The sequence below is a fragment of the Octopus bimaculoides genome, chromosome 2 (genome assembly GCF_046866305.1).
Source record: "Octopus bimaculoides isolate indiv1 chromosome 2, ASM4686630v1, whole genome shotgun sequence".
Classification (NCBI taxonomy): Eukaryota; Metazoa; Mollusca; class Cephalopoda; order Octopoda; family Octopodidae; genus Octopus; species Octopus bimaculoides.
The window spans coordinates 70,181,447-70,197,590 of NC_142929.1; the positions used below are offsets into that span (position 1 = coordinate 70,181,447).

Consider the following 16,144-nt stretch of genomic DNA (forward strand, 5'->3'; position numbering starts at 1 on the left):
TAGGTGTTTTTGCTCAATAAACACTCACAACGCCCAGTCTGGGAATCGAAACCGCGATCCTATGACCACGAGTCCGCTGCCCTAACCACTGGGCCATTGCGCCTCCACATTGGTTAATATAGTCCTACACTATACTTAACGGATGGTCATGGCTGGAATATTTTTCATCATAAACCTGGTTGATCAGAATTGACCTGGGCTAAATATTTCTTGGTTAAGTTCAAGGCCAGCAATTTTGAGGGGAGGAAATTAATCGATAATACTAACCTCAATGCTTTAGTTTCTCAATTGATGCTTTATTGATCCCAATGGGATGAAAGGCAAAAGTCAGTAGGATTTGAACTCAAAATATAAGAAACCAGGCGAAATACTGCATGGTATTTTGGCCAATACTCAAAAGATTTGCCATTCCATCGTTCTTCCTTGTATTATTATCTGAAGTGACAATTATGACTTCCATTACTAGTTAGGCATATGTAGGGGCAACTTTGGTCCCCATCACAGTCTCTGATATTTGAAAGTACATTACATCATTCATCATCATCATCATCATTTAACGTCCGCCTTCCATGCTAGCATGGGTTGGACGATTTGACTGAGGACTGGTGAAACCGGATGGCAACACCAGGCTCCAATCTAATTTGGCAGAGTTTCTACAGCTGGATGCCCTTCCTAATGCCAACCACTCAGTGAGTAATTATTGGGAGGACATTGTATGATGTGATGAGTTCTCTCAGATGTAGTCAACAGGATCTTACAGTTTATTTGAGTAAGAAGTGACAGTATCACTTCTCACTTAACAGACTTCAGGATTTTGTCATGATTAATGTTTTTAAAATGTAAATATTACTTCTTTCAAGGCTTCTTTGAAATGAGAAACATTTCCATTTTAAAAACATTAATCATTATTATATTTAAAAAATTTTCTTAATGGAAAAAAAAAAAAAAAAAATGAACAGTTATAGGCGCAGGAGTGGCTGTGTTTGTCCCCCCACCATCGCTTGACAACCGATGCTGGTGTTTACGTCCCCGTAACTTAGTGGTTCGGCAAAAAGAGACCGATAGAATAAGTACTAGACTTACAAAGTATAAGTCCTGTGGTTGATTTTCTCGACTAAAGGTGGTGCTCCAGCATGGCCGCAGTCAAATGACTGAAACAAGTAATAGAGTAAAAGAGTAAAGATAGTATATGTTGTTCATTATTTACATCATCATCATTTAATGTTCACTCTGAACATGGACAACATAAACTCAAAAAGAAGAACTAGCCTACATCATCAAATATTGTCAGTCTTGCATGTTTTTCTCTCAGAGTTTCCCTCTCCTAGAGAGATGTTGGCCAACTGTGCACCTGGATACCAACCCAGGTATTTCCATGTCCCTGTGCATACATAGACTTGTACTCATATTGTTGAATGGCTGTTGGCTGCTCATAAGCTCTTCCGCCCTTTGACAGGTTTTATTTTTCCTCCTGCGGGATGTCCAACAATCATCCTTGTCACCAAGCAAACTTCGTGAAGTTGCTAGTTTAGTTGTCGACAACCCAACCATGTATCTATCTATATCTATATACTATATATAAAACAGAGATGTGTGTGTAATCGCTTTTCACGTGAAAACGGCTTCACTATTTAGTTCCATACTTGTGATACATGAATAATTTGACCTCGGTTAAATCTTAGGCTCTTCATTTGATTTTTTTTATTAAGATAAATAATATTGCTTTATATTTAAGATTCACTTCTTTAAAAAGGTTCCTCAATGTCAACTTCCGGTAGCCATAGTTTTTTCTTCACTTTCACTTCAATCGTTACTGTTCGCCATAAAAGTTTACTCACATTTACTGATGTAAGTAATTTCATCATTTACCAACAGAAGTACGGTTTTCTGTTGCTGTTTGGTTCACTGAGTGACAAATTTCGATTCAACATCACTTCAACTTTAATTTCATCATTTACTAACAGAAGTACGGTTTTGTGTTGCTGTTTCGTTCACTGAGTGACAAATTTCGATTCAACATCACTTTAACTTCAATCGTTACTGTTCTCAATAAAAGTTTACGTTTTCATTGGCTAACAAGTTCACATTTACTGATGTAAGTAATTTCATCATTTACTAACAGAAGTACGGTTTTGTGTTTTCCTGTTGCTGAGGTTTTTTTTTTTCTGGTACCTTCGATACTGGCTCTTTGGTTCACTGAGTGACAAATTTCGGTCCCATACTCTCCAAGATATTCAACGCACACATCAATGTTGAGTTCTGTAACTCAGTGAAATCCATTAAGTATGTGTGCAAATATGTCAACAAGGGATCTGACATGGCAGCCTTTGCAGTCCAGGATTCAGACAACAATGATGAAATCAAGACCTTCCAAATAGGAAGGTATATCAGCAGTGGTGAAGCATGTTGGAGAATCTTCAAGTTCCCCATTCATGAGAGATATCCCCACGTGCAACATCTTGCAGTTCACTTGGAGAATGGCGAAAGGGTTTACTTCACCCCACACACAGTCCAACTACAAATGGAAGCTCCCAAAAATACCACACTCACAGCGTTCTACAAGCTCTGTCAGGATGATGAATTTGCTACAAGACTGCTATAGTTCCACAATTATAAGTTCCACAATTCTATGCCTGGCACCAAAACAAATGGAAAAGACGTGCACTTGCTGCACCCACACAATATCCAGGAATCAAGAAATCAGATACACTTGGCAGAGTCTATGTTGTCCATCCCAACTACTCAGAGTGCTACTATCTAAGGCTTCTATTACACCATGTCAAGGGACCCACATCATTTACGGCCTTACGAACGGTTGATAACACAGTATGTCAAACATATCGCCAGGCTTGCCATCTCAGAGGTCTTCTGGAAGATGATGTACACTGGGATGCCACTCTGACAGAGGCACAAATGTGCAAGTCTCCTATGCAGCTGAGAAACCTCTTCTCCATCATGCTGGTGAACTGTGGATTGTCAAATCCAAATCAACTTTGGGACAAATACAAAGAGAGGCTTTCTGAAGACATTCTTCAAAGAATTCAATATCAGTGTGACGGTGATGTCACATTCAATGATGACATCTTCAATGACACATTAAGATTAATAGACGACAAGGTTCAATCACTGGGTGGAAACAAACTTGAAATCTATGGTCTTCCAGCTCCTCCTGTCAGAGATGTTCAACACAGATTAGCACAAGAGCTAATCAGGGAAACATCATACAGCATGGAAAGTTTGCAAGCAGTTATCAATGAAAAGTAACCAATTCTGGTACAGGATCAAAAGGAGGTATACTGGCAAGTTCTTACATCTGTGGACAATAACACTGGTGGGGTTTTCTTCTTAGATGCTCCTGGAGGCACAGGAAAGACATTATTGATCAGCCTGCTCCTTGCCAAGGTGAGACAGAAGAACAAGATTGCTCTGGCTGTTGCATCCTCTGGAATTGCAGCCACACTCCTAACAGGTGGAAGAACAGCCCATTCAACATTCAAGCTGCCTCTGAACCTCATCCAAAATGAATCTCCTTTATGCAACATAACAAAGAATACAGTGTTAGCAAAACTCCTTACAGATGCCAAACTCATTGTCTGGGATGAGGCAACAATGTCCCATAAGGCAGCCTTCGAAGCACTTGATAGAACACTACAAGACTCCAGAAACAATAAGAAGATCATGGGTGGTGTCACCCTCCTCATGGCTGGTGACTTCAGGCAAACGCTGCCTGTCGTTCCCAGAGGAACCAGGGCGGACAAGCTGAGAGCTTGCATCAAGTCCTCATATATCTGGCAACATGTCAAGCAGCTTACTCTGACAACCAACATGAGGGTTCACATTCATGGTGACCCGTTAGCCGCACAGTTCTTCCACAAAATCCAGAAGATAATCTGCATCATCTCCCATGTGGCAATATGACTGCCTCCCTTGAAGAACTAAAGAGCAAGGTGTTTCCAAACATTGCCACAAACTACAAAAGTCACAAGTGGTTATGTGAAAGAACAATTCTGGCACCAAGGAATGATTCTGTAGACAAGCTGAATTTAAATTTGTTAACTCAGCTTCAAGGACCTGAATGTTCATACAGATCAATTAACTCTGTCCCTGATCAACAACAGGCAACACATTACCCAGTGGAGTTCCTCAATTCACTTCAGCCACCAGGATTTCCACCACACATTCTGATCGTGAAAATAGGTGCTCCCATAATGCTATTAAGAAACCTTGATGCACCCAGACTCTGCAATGGAACAAGGTTGGTTGTTAAAACAGCCATGCCCCATGTGTTGGAAGCAACAATAATTACAGGCAGCATGATGGGTGACAATGTCTTCATTCCAAGGATACCTCTCATTTCAAATGATCTACTGAGAATGTAGAGGTTCTTTTCATCTCCAACTCTAGAACATCCAACATACAGCTGACCATGTGAGAAGCAAGGTTGAAGGAGGTTAAGTCCCACCACCTTTAGAGATTGACCTTGTGCTTTGTTGATAGACATTGCAAAGCTAAGTTTGACCGGAAACTGCAGTCTCTTGAACTGAAAGGGGAGATCATTTGAAATGAGAGGTATCCTTGGAATGAAGACATTGTCACCCATCATGCTGCCTTTTATGTGACATCAGCACAGGTACCTTTTATGTGACACAGCGAATATACCACGTTATTGTTTCACTGTTATATACACAGATATACATTGACGCATGTCAGTCGAAAAGTGAAAGTGTAATAGTAATACTTACTTTAAAACTCAATGGTTTTACACTTTTGTATATGACATGTACATACTATTCATGTAAGTGCTTCTTCATATACTATGTTTTCTGTCTTGCCATGTTTGTCACTGAGAATGTAGAGGTTCTTTTCATCTCCAACTCTAGAACATCCAACATACAGCTGACCATGTGAGAAGCAAGGTTGAAGGAGGTTAAGTATATGAAGAAGCACTTACATGAATAGTATGTACATGTCATATACAAAAGTGTAAAACCATTGAGTTTTAAAGTAAGTATTACTATTACACTTTCACTTTTCGACTGACATGCGTCAATGTATATCTGTGTATATAACAGTGAAACAATAACGTGGTATATTCGCTGTGTGAATTTTTTTCATTTAATCCCCATTTTAATTATCGTAAAAGTTTCCAAGTACCAATGAGCAACAATTTCATTCCCGGGCAACGCCGGGTGGCTCTGCTAGTATATATATATATATATATATATATATATATATCCATTGCCGGTGTCACATAAAAGGTACCTGTGCTGATGTCACATAAAAGGCAACCATATATATATATATATGGATGTGCCAGTAGAGTGCTAACAGCACCATCTAAGCACGATCATTGCCAGAGCAGCTGTCTGACTTCCATACCGGTGGCACGTAAAAAGCACCATTTGAGCGTGATTGTTACCAGCGTCACTTTACTGGCACGTGAAAAAACATTTAAGCAAGGTCGTTACCAGTGCCGCTGGACTGGCTCCTGTGCAGGTGGCATGTAAAAAACACCATTTGAGCGTGGCCGTTGCCAGTACTGCCTGGCTGGCCCTCGTGCCGGTGGCACGTAAAAGCACCCACTACAATCTCGGAGTGGTTGGCATCAGGAAGGGCATCTGTAAAAACTCTGCCAGATCAGATTGGAGCCTGGTGCAGCCATCTGGTTCACCAGTCCTCAGTCAAATTGTCCAACCCATGCTAGCATGGAAAGCAAACGTTAAACGATGATGATGATAATGATTATTATTATTATTATTAGCAAAATTGTTAGCACGCCAAACAAAATGCTTAGCAGTATTTCATCTGTCTTTACATTCTGAGTTCAAATTCCGCCTGCCAACTTTGCCTTTCATCTTTTAAGGGTCAATAAAATAAATACTAGCTGAATACTGGGCCCAGTGTACTCGACTTACCATTGAAACTGATGGCCTTGTGCCAAAATTTGAAGAAGGGGTTGCTGCTGCCACTGCCACTGATGTTTGAAACACAGTTTGATAAAAGGTTAAAATTTAAATCACTTCAAAACAAAAAGACTGTAATATGCCAGGCAGGTTGGTATCAAAAGAGTTAAACATCTCTAATAGGAGGTTTTCCCTACTAATTACTTGGATACTTGGATAACAGATGTTTGTAAAGGCAGCCCCTACCATGTTTGTATGTATACGGAATGCTCCTCTGTGATATTTTCCTTTCAGCCAATATTGCTGAAAAATGGTGTACACGTATTTAATACTGAGTATTTTAGAATTTAAAATATTTTTTGTGTTGTTGGCACAGAAGAACCAAAGAAAACACATATACTCATTACATACGATATCATTATCATCACCATCAATCACCATCACCACCACCATCATCGCTACCATCATCATCATCTTTTAGCATTCATATTCCATACTGGTATGGGTTGGATAGTTTGACCAGATCTGACAGGTCTGAGGACTATATGGTTTTTTTAAAGTTTGCTTTGACATGGCTTCTACAGCTGGATGCCCTTCTTAACACCAACCACTTTACAGAGTACACTGGGTGCTTCTTTCATAGCATCAGCACTAGTGAGGTTGCTATGCAACTTTGCAGGACTAATATCCCCTTTGACTAAGTGGAACTACAGTAGAGAGAGAGGCAGCTTTATGCAAGGCTAGGAGATGACAGTTAAAGTATGAGAGTAGGGAGCTGGACCAGAACCAGGTTCTTGCCATAGAGGTGCTACATGGCTACTCACATTATAGAAAAGAGGATGATGGGAACCAGAATAAAGCTGTAAATACATAAAAATGTCATTGAAACTCTTTCTCCTAAGTCTTTTTTGGACCATCTCTTTACAAGGAATGGGCTTGGATAGAGTGAGTAAACAGCTTGCTTGCTAAAAGTAGCTGATGTCATTGATATAGCTACAGACGTGGCAAACAGAGAAAAAAAAACACAGCACACATGTTGCTTTATAGTTGTGATATATTGATTAATCAGCTTTTACTAATAAACTTTATAACTTTCCTTTTGGATGTAATCTAAAATCTATGTGTGTATTGTGTAGCAGGAACTGTTCCAGATGTGTGAGCAATCCTCCAATGTGGTACTTTGTTTTGAAGTAAATAAACAGCTGATCAGGATTTGTCACCTTTTCTTTTTTAATTAATGGATCTGGAAGAAGTAGCAGTAGCCATCCATGACCTTTGCAGGCCATCCAAGACTATGAGACTGGTGCCATTAATTTTCTTCTTGGACCATTGTAAGTGAAACACCTGTGTGAAAGATATAAGTAGGAAGAGAATCCCAAAGAGCCAATTTTCTAGGTAGTAACTGGATATACTGATGTGTGGGGTAAACAAGGGCCATTTTAATCAATGGTATGTAGGTAAGGACTTCATAAGAGATTAAAAAAATACGAGGACCAATTTTTGCAAGTTTTGAAAGTTTTATTTGTGAGATTCATGCATATGAATGATTAGTGCAATGTTGCTTCCACTGTGTTTGTATTGTTAACAAATACTAGGTTATCATGTGTAGCAAGTCATAAAAGGTGGCAATATGACATAATGGTCATTTGCTCGAACAAGCATAATTGTTGGTAATCCCATTGGTTAAAATTACTGCCCATATACGAATTCTAAACTTTCATCAAAGAAATCTTTCACGAAATACGGTTCTTAGAATTCGGATATGAGCAGTTATAAAAACCCTGATTTTTGGGAAATTACTTAGTGATCGTAGGATGATACTAAACTCCACGACACTCACTCTTTGCGATATTGGCTATTTTTTATGCCATGTCTATGAGTTAAATCCAACAAGACTTATTTGAATTGTTGTGAAGGTAGTATGAAGGATTAGCTAGTGTGAATTTTTAAGTCATAACTCTCTACGGCAAAATGACTTTACTTTCCAATTGTATTATAAATGCTAAATGTACATAAATAAACTAATGTAGTAATTATTTTCTCTTTCTTCATGTTCTTCAACTTGTTAATGAAATTTATCTCTGCAATTATTGAAACTGTGTATTTTTTTTTTTTATAGCAGTTAAAAGAACACAAATTTATTTATCTTCAACATACATACACGCATAAAATGTCTGTTAGTGTTTCAGAGTATATATTTTTCGCTATGGTGTTTATGTAGCTGGAGCCAGGATTTATGTATAATGATAACACTTATAAGTAATTTATAAATGACATATTTATCAATAAATATTCCTACTTCAAAAGTAAAATATATTTATTATCCTTTTCCAAATAGGAAACATATAAAAGTAGTGTTACACAAACAGTAACCAAACCAGCTATAAAACATGTAACCATTGGACAATGTTTCCAAGATCTCTATCATTCTCTCTTTAAAGATATCCAATTGAGCCAAAACAGTTATTTTCAAATCAAGTCACAAAAGTCTGACAAAAGAGACAGAAATAGGTGTATTGTAGTAGAGGACATACACAGCTACCTCAGTTGTAGAGAGAGAAGAGAGGGTGGTAAGATGGTGAAGATGTTATAAGGTGTACACCTAAGTTACAAGGAGGTATATATAGTAAAGTGCACCAAGGATTGTATAAGTTGGGTAAGTTCGCAAGACAGTGGAAAGGGTGGTAGATACAGGGGAGGGAGGAATGGAGTGAGTGGACACAAACAGAAGGAGAGGTATTAGGAGAATCTGTTGTGGGGAAGACATAACATGGATTCATTGTAAGTAGGTTTCCAGGGGTGCAAAGAGAGATTGGAAGACAGAAGGGGAGGAAATACAAGTGGTGAACTCAGGTGGGGGGGATGTAGAGGTGTTAATTGTGGAGGAGAGGTTTTATTTAACTGGACAGGATCTCTTCATCACAGCAAATTGCCAATTGTCTTGGTCCTTTGTCATCTCTTCTGTGAGACTTAACATCTGAAGATCATTTTACACTATTTTGTCCTCCTCCACAGGTTCCCCCACATTCAGAGATCAGCTTTCACATATTTTCTGCAGTCACAGCTCATGTTTCACTACAATGTGGGATAACTGTTCATACATAGGCATATAATCCGTTTTTCATTCTGAGGAGGGGGCCCTTTGTTACCAACAAAGGTATTAGCTCTCTGAACTTTGCCCAGCCATTTCTGATTCTAGCAACTACACTTTCAGAGCATCTTCCTCCACTGCTAATTTGGCCACCTAGGTAAGAGAAACTGTCTACTACCTCTAAAGATCCTACAGAGCAGTTGAGGAAATCTATTTACAGTGACTGTAAAGTATTTATTGTTCCTGCACATCTGCCACACACAAAGACTACTTTCTCTGTTAACCGTCCTCTGATTCCACAACCCCTCTTATGTGTTCATAGCTTACACTGAGTATACTTTATGGAATTTCTACCGATACCATTTCTACATACTGAGCAAGGCCATTTCCCTGAAGGGACTAGTAATTTGTTTGCTTTCATACTTTGGTCTTTGCTAAATTAACTCTAAGGCCCCTTGATTCTATACTTGAAATTTCTTCTCTCAGATGTAAATGAATGAACAAATAATCTATATTTTTCCTTATGATGATAATAACCTCCCCACCAAAAGACATATGTCAGTTCTTACATTTTATCTCCATATCATCATCATCACTTAATGTTCATCTTCCAGGCTGGTAGTGGATGGAAAATTCAACAAAGTACAACAAGCCAGAGACTGCAGTGAGCTTTAACAGGTTTCTATAGCTAGATGTGTGTGTGTGTGTATACATACATACACACACACACACACATATATATATGTATATATATATATATATATATATATATATATATATATATATATATATATATCAGTTCAAAAAAAGGAAAAAGACAAAAAACAACAATGTGAGGACGTGATACAGATTGTGTTACAAGACGCTCGGGAAAATAAGAATCTAAACACATACTTTCTATTTTAAAGCCAGCTGTCAACTGCAAAGAATTATGGCTACCATGCTTTTGCTAACTGTTTTAAGTGTTTATGCAGTTGCAAGCAGACATAGATGCACTCTTGACTCTCCCATCCTTTGACCCAGCGATACATGCTGGATGTGATAGTTGGAGGGAGAAAGAGCTGTACCAGCACTCAGCTGACACTACTTTTCAATCAAATAGAGCAACATGAAATTAAGTGCCTTGCTCAAGGACACAATGCATTTCCCAGTCCTGGATTGAACCTACATCATTATGATCAAGAGCCAAATATTCTAACCACTAGACCACACTCCTTCACATCTATGCTACTACTGTATAGAAAAAGAGGGAAGGAGTGTCCTGATGGACCATTTTATGGTTTGTTTACTACTCCTCAGACATGTCACACATAAAGCATTCAGAAACTATGTAAGGTACTTGTAAATTAGATTTTGTAATATTTAAATTTATTCTTTTTTTTTTCTTTTTTTTTTTCCAGATTTATGCTGTGTGGTGCTTAAAATTTTATTTAGTTAATGATGAACCATAAAAAGCACAACTATGCAAACTAAACTATCTGCAATGGTGCCAGATAGAATGTATTTACATTCTTATTTCAACCATAGTAAGGTTTTGTAGATTCCAGTCCCATTGCATGGTACCTTGGGCAAGTGCTTTCTACTATGACAATGGTGATAATGTGTATACATTGAATGAACAAATGTGAGTGAGTTCGTATTTCCTTGTCTACATGTGTTTGTTCACTAATTATCAACAACGGCTTCACTAGTGGTGTCATTCACTCACAGTTCACCATGAAAGCAAATCTGAGCTCCCTATCACATCTTGACATATTGTAAGATCTTTCAAAAATACAAAAGCTTGTTTATCTGTTGTTTGTTTCCAATTCTCCACATAAATGTCTGGGCTGTTTGTTGTTTGATAGACTGGGAGATTATTAACTTAGTTGGAAATAAGTGGAGGTTGATGACAGGAAGAGCATCCAGTCATAGAAACCTTTGCTCCAACATACTCTCATCTGACCCTTGCAAGCATAGAAAAAGCAGATGTGAAAATGATGATGATGATGTATTTATATTTCAACTAGTTTCATTGAGACATGTATGTTACTGAAAGATGATGAAATATTTGAAGTAATATGAATCACAAGTGTCCAGCTTCAGCCCATCAGGCTTCTCTATGCACATATTGTATACTCTTAAGCACAAATACAAGAATGTATAGAACTTATTTCATTCTATATGTGGATTGTAATTGTTCTTTATACTTAACTCTCTTGACACCAACTCACCCAAGACTGTACTTGTTTCTATTATATTACAATCTACCTGTTTTAAACTGATCTATATTGAAACCTTTCAGAAAAAATGTCATTATATCTAATCCTTTTGATACCAGCTCACTTGAGACTGGCTCTGCTTGTATGATACAATCTTCCTTTTTTAAAGTGAACTAAATTAAAACCTTACATGAAATATCTCATGTTAGTTTATGTTCCAAACGTGGAGGCACAATGGCCCAGTGGTTAGGGCAGCGGACTTGCGGTCATAGGATCGCGGTTTCGATTCCTAGACCAGGCGTTGTGAGTGTTTATTGAGCGAAAACACCTAAAGCTCCACGAGGCTCCGGCAGGGGATGGTGGCGAACCCTGCTGTACTCTTCCACCACAACTTTCTCTCACTCTTTCTTCCTGTTTCTGTTGTGCCTGTAATTCAAAGGGTCAGCCTTGTCACACTGTGTCACACTGAATATCCCCGAGAACTATGTTAAGGGTACACGTGTCTGTGGAGTGCTCAGCCACTTGCACGTTAATTTCATGAGCAGGCTGTTCCGTTGATCAGATCAACTGGAACCCTTGACGTCGTAAGCGACGGAGTGCCAACAACAACAATGTTCCAAACAACAAGTATTGACAAGGTTATTTTACTAAATTCTTCATTATTTAAAAAAATTAACTGAAACAAAGGTAGTGTATTTTGACAGAAATATGTAACAAAACAGATAAATAAAGCATGGTCAGCAACAGTGAAGTTTCAAAAATGTGGTACTATTAAATCTATTTTTCATGCAAGTATAGATAGTGATTTTGCCAAATTTTTGAAGCAACTATTTTTGCAGCAGGATGCCTTTCATTCATAAAGTACATAGGGGTACTTGTTACCAGCTAGATGATATATAAGAGGGTACTGAAAAGTTCCTGGCTTTGGGTAAAAGAATATACAGGAAGATCAGTTAATTATGGTTTTATTCAACATATACCCCACTGAGATTCACACACTTATTGCAGTGGTCCTTCATTTTTTTTCTAAGCCCTGTAAAAGAACTTGGAAGGTCAGGCCTCCAACTAGGCTTTTTGTGACACCCTTAAAGCTAGGAACTTTTCAGCACCCCTTCACACAAACAAACCACAACAGTGGTAAGGAAGACAGTCTACTTAATCTGCCACAAAACTTGTATGAGGAGGGTGAAAAATGCTGATAAAAATTTTTGTAGAATTAGATAAAGACCAAACCCAAAATCTTTATTTATAAATGTAAAGCTTTGACATTTCAAATGAAATTACCATGTTTTATGGCATAAAAGATGCGTGGACATATTAGATGCAACCCAATTTCAGCAGCGCATATTCAGGAAAAAGAGTGTAAGGGACAAATGTAGCTTATGAAAGGCCCAACTTCACAGACAGGACTTGAGGTGATTAGTTTTAAGACATTTTTATGAAAACACATGTCATATATTCCATTGAATACATTAAGCAAAAATTATAGATTAATTTACCTGGTTCAGGACCTTCAGTTAACAAAGCAGGAAAATCATTTTGGAATACAAATGTTCCTTTATAATCAGGATTTACCTACATATATAGAAAACAAATCAATAATAGTCGGGGGGGGGGGGGCATACTAAACATGACTACATACAAATCATTTAAAATTATTGGGGTACTTTAGGTCAAGACTGATTTACCTACATATATAGAAAACAAATCAATAATAGTCAGTGGGCATACTAAACATGGCTACATACAAATCATTTAAAATTATTGGGGTACATTAGGTCAAGACTGATTTACCTACATATATAGAAAACAAATCAATAATAGTCAGTGGGCATACTAAACATGGCTACATACAAATCATTTAAAATTATTGGGGTACATTAGGTCAAGACTGATTTACCTACATATATAGAAAACAAATCAATAATAGTCAGTGGGCATACTAAACATGGCTACATACAAATCATTTAAAATTATTGGGGTACATTAGGTCAAGACTGAAGAATATATTTATGGCTTAAATCTCAGCTCTTTATTCATTTATAAATTGCCTTCCTCCTTCCTTTTAAGTCAATAAGAGCAACATTAATCTTCTGATCAAAAGATAGTATCTTCATAGAAGTCATTAAAGTAATAGGTTTCCTGGTATTTCACAAACGATCTAATAATGTTTTAATATTCATTTCCTCAAGGTGGTGAGCTGGTTAAACGTTAGCACGCCAGGCGAAATGCTTAGCGGTATTTCATGTCTTTACATTCTGAGTTCAAATTCTGCCAAGGTCAACTTTGCCTTTCATCCTTTTGGGGGTCGATAAAAAAAGTACCAGTTGTGTACTGGGGTCGATCTAATCAACTGGCCCCTCCCCCAAAGTTCCAGGCCTTGTGCCTAGAATAGAAAAGAATATTCATTTCCTCATTCTGGTGTATGAATGTGAATAAGTGTGTGAGAGAGACTGAGAGAGAGAAAGAGAGAGAATGAATGTGTGACTGTGTGTGTGTGTGTGTGTGTGTATGTGTGTCTGCACACACAAACATATATGTAGCAGCATGACTGAAATGTATTCTGATTAGCTGAGTAATTTTCTCACCAGATTTGATTTCATTAGGTTATGACTCTGCTTCAAGACTTCTCGTCCCCACCGCCTATTCTTATAGCAGCAATTTACTCACACAGTGTGTTTATTTATTAACTAATTGTCATCCTAGTTTTATCAGACCAGTCTAAGTCCTTATAAGGATGTAAACAAATCAAGACTGGTTTTCAAGCAGTGATGGAGAACAAACACAAAGCTTTGTGAGTGGGTATAGTAGAAAAAAAACTGAAGGCTAACAAATTTGGGTGGGGGGAGTCAATTACATCGACCCCCAGCACTCAACTGGTGCTTATTTTATTGACCCTGAAAGGATAAAAGGCAAAGTCAACCTCAACAGAATTTGAACTCAGAATTTGTTCCATTGCAGAGTCTGGGTGCATCAAGGTTTCTTAATAGCATTATGGGAGCACCTATTTTCACGATCAGAATGTGTGGTGGAAATCCTGGTGGCTGAAGTGAATTGAGGAACTCCACTGGGTAATGTGTTGCCTGTTGTTGATCAGGGACAGAGTTAATTGATCTGTATGAACATTCAGGTCCTTGAAGCTGAGTTAACAAATTTAAATTCAGCTTGTCTACAGAATCATTCCTTGGTGCCAGAATTGTTCTTTCACATAACCACTTGTGACTTTTGTAGTTTGTGGCAATGTTTGGAAACACCTTGCTCTTTAGTTCTTCAAGGGAGGCAGTCATATTGCCACATGGGAGATGATGCAGATTATCTTCTGGATTTTGTGGAAGAACTGTGCGGCTAACGGGTCACCATGAATGTGAACCCTCATGTTGGTTGTCAGAGTAAGCTGCTTGACATGTTGCCAGATATATGAGGACTTGATGCAAGCTCTCAGCTCGTCCGCCCTGGTTCCTCTGGGAACGACAGGCAGCGTTTGCCTGAAGTCACCAGCCATGAGGAGGGTGACACCACCCATGATCTTCTTATTGTTTCTGGAGTCTTGTAGTGTTCTATCAAGTGCTTCGAAGGCTGCCTTATGGGACATTGTTGCCTCATCCCAGACAATGAGTTTGGCATCTGTAAGGAGTTTTGCTAACGCTGTATTCTTTGTTATGTTGCATAAAGGAGATTCATTTTGGATGAGGTTCAGAGGCAGCTTGAATGTTGAATGGGCTGTTCTTTCAACTGTTAGGAGTGTGGCTGCAATTCCAGAGGATGCAACAGCCAGAGCAATCTTGTTCTTCTGTCTCACCTTGGCAAGGAGCAGGCTGATCAATAATGTCTTTCCTGTGCCTCCAGGAACATCTAAGAAGAAAACCCCACCAGTGTTATTGTCCACAGATGTAAGAACTTGCCAGTATACCTCCTTTTGATCCTGTACCAGAATTGGTTCCTTTTCATTGACAACTGCTTGCAAACTTTCCATGCTGTATGATGTTTCCCTGATTAGCTCTTGTGCTAATCTGTGTTGAACATCTCTGACAGGAGGAGCTGGAAGACCATAGATTTCAAGTTTGTTTCCACCCAGTGATTGAACCTTGTCGTCTATTAATCTTAATGTGTCATTGAAGATGTCATCATTGAATGTGACATCACCGTCACACTGATATTGAATTCTTTGAAGAATGTCTTCAGAAAGCCTCTCCTTGTATTTGTCCCAAAGTTGATTTGGATTTGACAATCCACAGTTCACCAGCATGATGGAGAAGAGGTTTCTCAGCTGCATAGGAGACTTGCACATTTGTGCCTCTGTCAGAGTGGCATCCCAGTGTGCATCATCTTCCAGAAGACCTCTGAGATGGCAAGCCTGGCGATATGTTTGACATACTGTGTTATCAACCGTTCGTAAGGCCGTAAATGATGTGGGTCCCTTGACATGGTGTAATAGAAGCCTTAGATAGTAGCACTCTGAGTAGTTGGGATGGACAACATAGACTCTGCCAAGTGTATCTGATTTCTTGATTCCTGGATATTGTGTGGGTGCACCAAGTGCACGTTTTTTCCATTTGTTTTGGTGCCAGGCATAGAATTGTGGAACTTATAATTGTGGAACTATAGCAGTCTTGTAGCAAATTCATCATCCTGACAGAGCTTGTAGAACGCTGTGAGTGTGGTATTTTTGGGAGCTTCCATTTGTAGTTGGACTGTGTGTGGGGTGAAGTAAACCCTTTCGCCATTCTCCAAGTGAACTGCAAGATGTTGCACGTGGGGATATCTCTCATGAATGGGGAACTTGAAGATTCTCCAGCATGCTTCACCACTGCTGATATACCTTCCTATTTGGAAGGTCTTGATTTCATCATTGTTGTCTGAATCCTGGACTGCAAAGGCTGCCATGTCAGATCCCTTGTTGACATATTTGCACACATACTTAATGGATTTCACTGAGTTACAGAACTCAA

At 38.6% G+C, this 16,144-nt stretch overlaps 1 protein-coding gene across 3 annotated transcripts in view; it reads right to left on the bottom strand.

Annotated features, from left to right (window-relative positions):
• Positions 1-16,144, bottom strand: part of LOC106871801 (galactose-1-phosphate uridylyltransferase) — a 76,990-nt gene that overhangs the window by 41,005 nt on the left and 19,841 nt on the right. For all 3 annotated transcript variants that reach the window (XM_089346961.1, XM_052978201.2, XM_052978202.2), the window contains one exon: positions 12,695-12,770. In XM_089346961.1, coding sequence (XP_089203087.1) covers positions 12,695-12,770 — 76 coding nt within the window. The remainder of the gene's footprint in view (positions 1-12,694; positions 12,771-16,144) is intronic.